The sequence below is a fragment of the Zerene cesonia genome, chromosome 29, assembly GCF_012273895.1.
Source record: "Zerene cesonia ecotype Mississippi chromosome 29, Zerene_cesonia_1.1, whole genome shotgun sequence".
Classification (NCBI taxonomy): Eukaryota; Metazoa; Arthropoda; class Insecta; order Lepidoptera; family Pieridae; genus Zerene; species Zerene cesonia.
This window is the reverse complement of record NC_052130.1, coordinates 4473206-4474649: the sequence shown is the minus strand read 5'-3', so window position 1 is coordinate 4474649 and position 1444 is coordinate 4473206. Positions and strand designations below refer to the sequence as shown.

General features: G+C 31.7%; 1 protein-coding gene across 2 annotated transcripts in view; it reads right to left on the bottom strand.

Annotated features, from left to right (window-relative positions):
- Positions 1–943, bottom strand: part of LOC119837948 — a 15405-nt gene extending 14462 nt beyond the window's left edge. Inside the window, exon 1 of one of the 2 annotated variants that reach the window (XM_038363743.1) lies at positions 769–943. In XM_038363743.1, coding sequence (XP_038219671.1) covers positions 769–840 — 72 coding nt within the window. In that variant the 5' untranslated portion in view covers positions 841–943. The remainder of the gene's footprint in view (positions 1–768) is intronic. The other variant, XM_038363742.1, reaches the window with a different exon arrangement.
- Between the last annotated feature and the right edge of the window lie 501 nt (positions 944–1444).

Here is a 1444-nt window from a genome sequence, read left to right as displayed (position 1 = left end):
AGTAATAAATGTTATTTGCAGTTAACAATTTTCTTTTTTCTTTATTACAATATTTATGGCAAGACTAGGTAGATAGCTTGAGGTTTTCCCGCATGTGTCCTTTCTTGGGTCTCAAATTCTGCACATTACACCCCAATCGATTCAGTTATTACGCATGCAGAAGACAGACAGAAATAGTTACAACGGGATTTCATTGTTTTAAACTGCTTTCGTTCTTATAATACACTAAATTGCTCCGATATACATAATATTTAAATAATCGAACGAATGTTACATTCAAATTAAATGCATTCCTTATTTTAAATCGACTTCAAATACAGGAGGAGATCCATCAAATCAAATGATGACTGTTTTTAGCTTTGTTAACTAAGAACTATCTATAGGAATCGATTTGATGATGCCCATCTCCCATTTAAACTTGGTCAAGTTCTGACGATTTGGTTTTGTTTTCGTAAAAGTATGAATGTATGAATGAATAATGCTATAAAGCATTATTCATTCATACATTATATACACATCAAAGGAAATATTTCAAAGTACAGACTAAAAATACCAGTTGCACAATAGGCGACCTTATGGCTACAGAGCCATCTCTTTCAGGTAACCAAAACAAAGAAACAATACAGAGAAAGCGCATTAGTTATATTATTAATAATAAAATGATTTATTTCTCAATAATAACATATTGTAAGTTACAAATATCTGCTATTATTATGGATATAGATAGTTATTTACATACTTAATTCTGTAAATAAGAAGAAAGCTCACCCCATTATCAATATCGTTCGCCCGCACGATCCCAATCAAAAGAATCGATAGCAGAATGCTTCTCATTGTCATCTAACACACTTCACAGCTATCACTTAAACAATTGGGCGTTTTATCACAGGCAACCGTTGCACTGGCACTGCAAATGCACTAACGCACGATATACTGTTATATATTACCACGCATCGGCGCGTACGCAGTGGGGTGCGTACAAAGATGTAGAATGCATCACCGTTTGTTTTAATTTGTATTGACAAATAATTATACCAATTTGATATTATATTATAATATAATATAAAAGCTATAAGCTTTGTTTTTATTTTTAGTCTGGGATATGGGAAATTACCTAGGTATTACATTCATTCATTATATTGGGCTGGCTTAGCAATCGATTTTAAAGAAAAGAGTTTATCGATTTAGTGTGTGTAGGTACGTGATATTATCAGAATTGCTAAGTTATTGAATATTTTAGTCAATAACAGCTTCTTTAAAATTCCTTAATTTCGTAAGAATAAGTATTATTTGTGCGCTCATAACTCGAAAACTGTAAATTGAATTGTAATTATTTTATTCCGTTGTGTTGAGTATGCTCTAACTTAAGTATCAGTGTTAGTTTCAGCTAAATCGGTTCAATAATTAATAATATAGGCTGCGTCTGATGTCACACTACAGATTA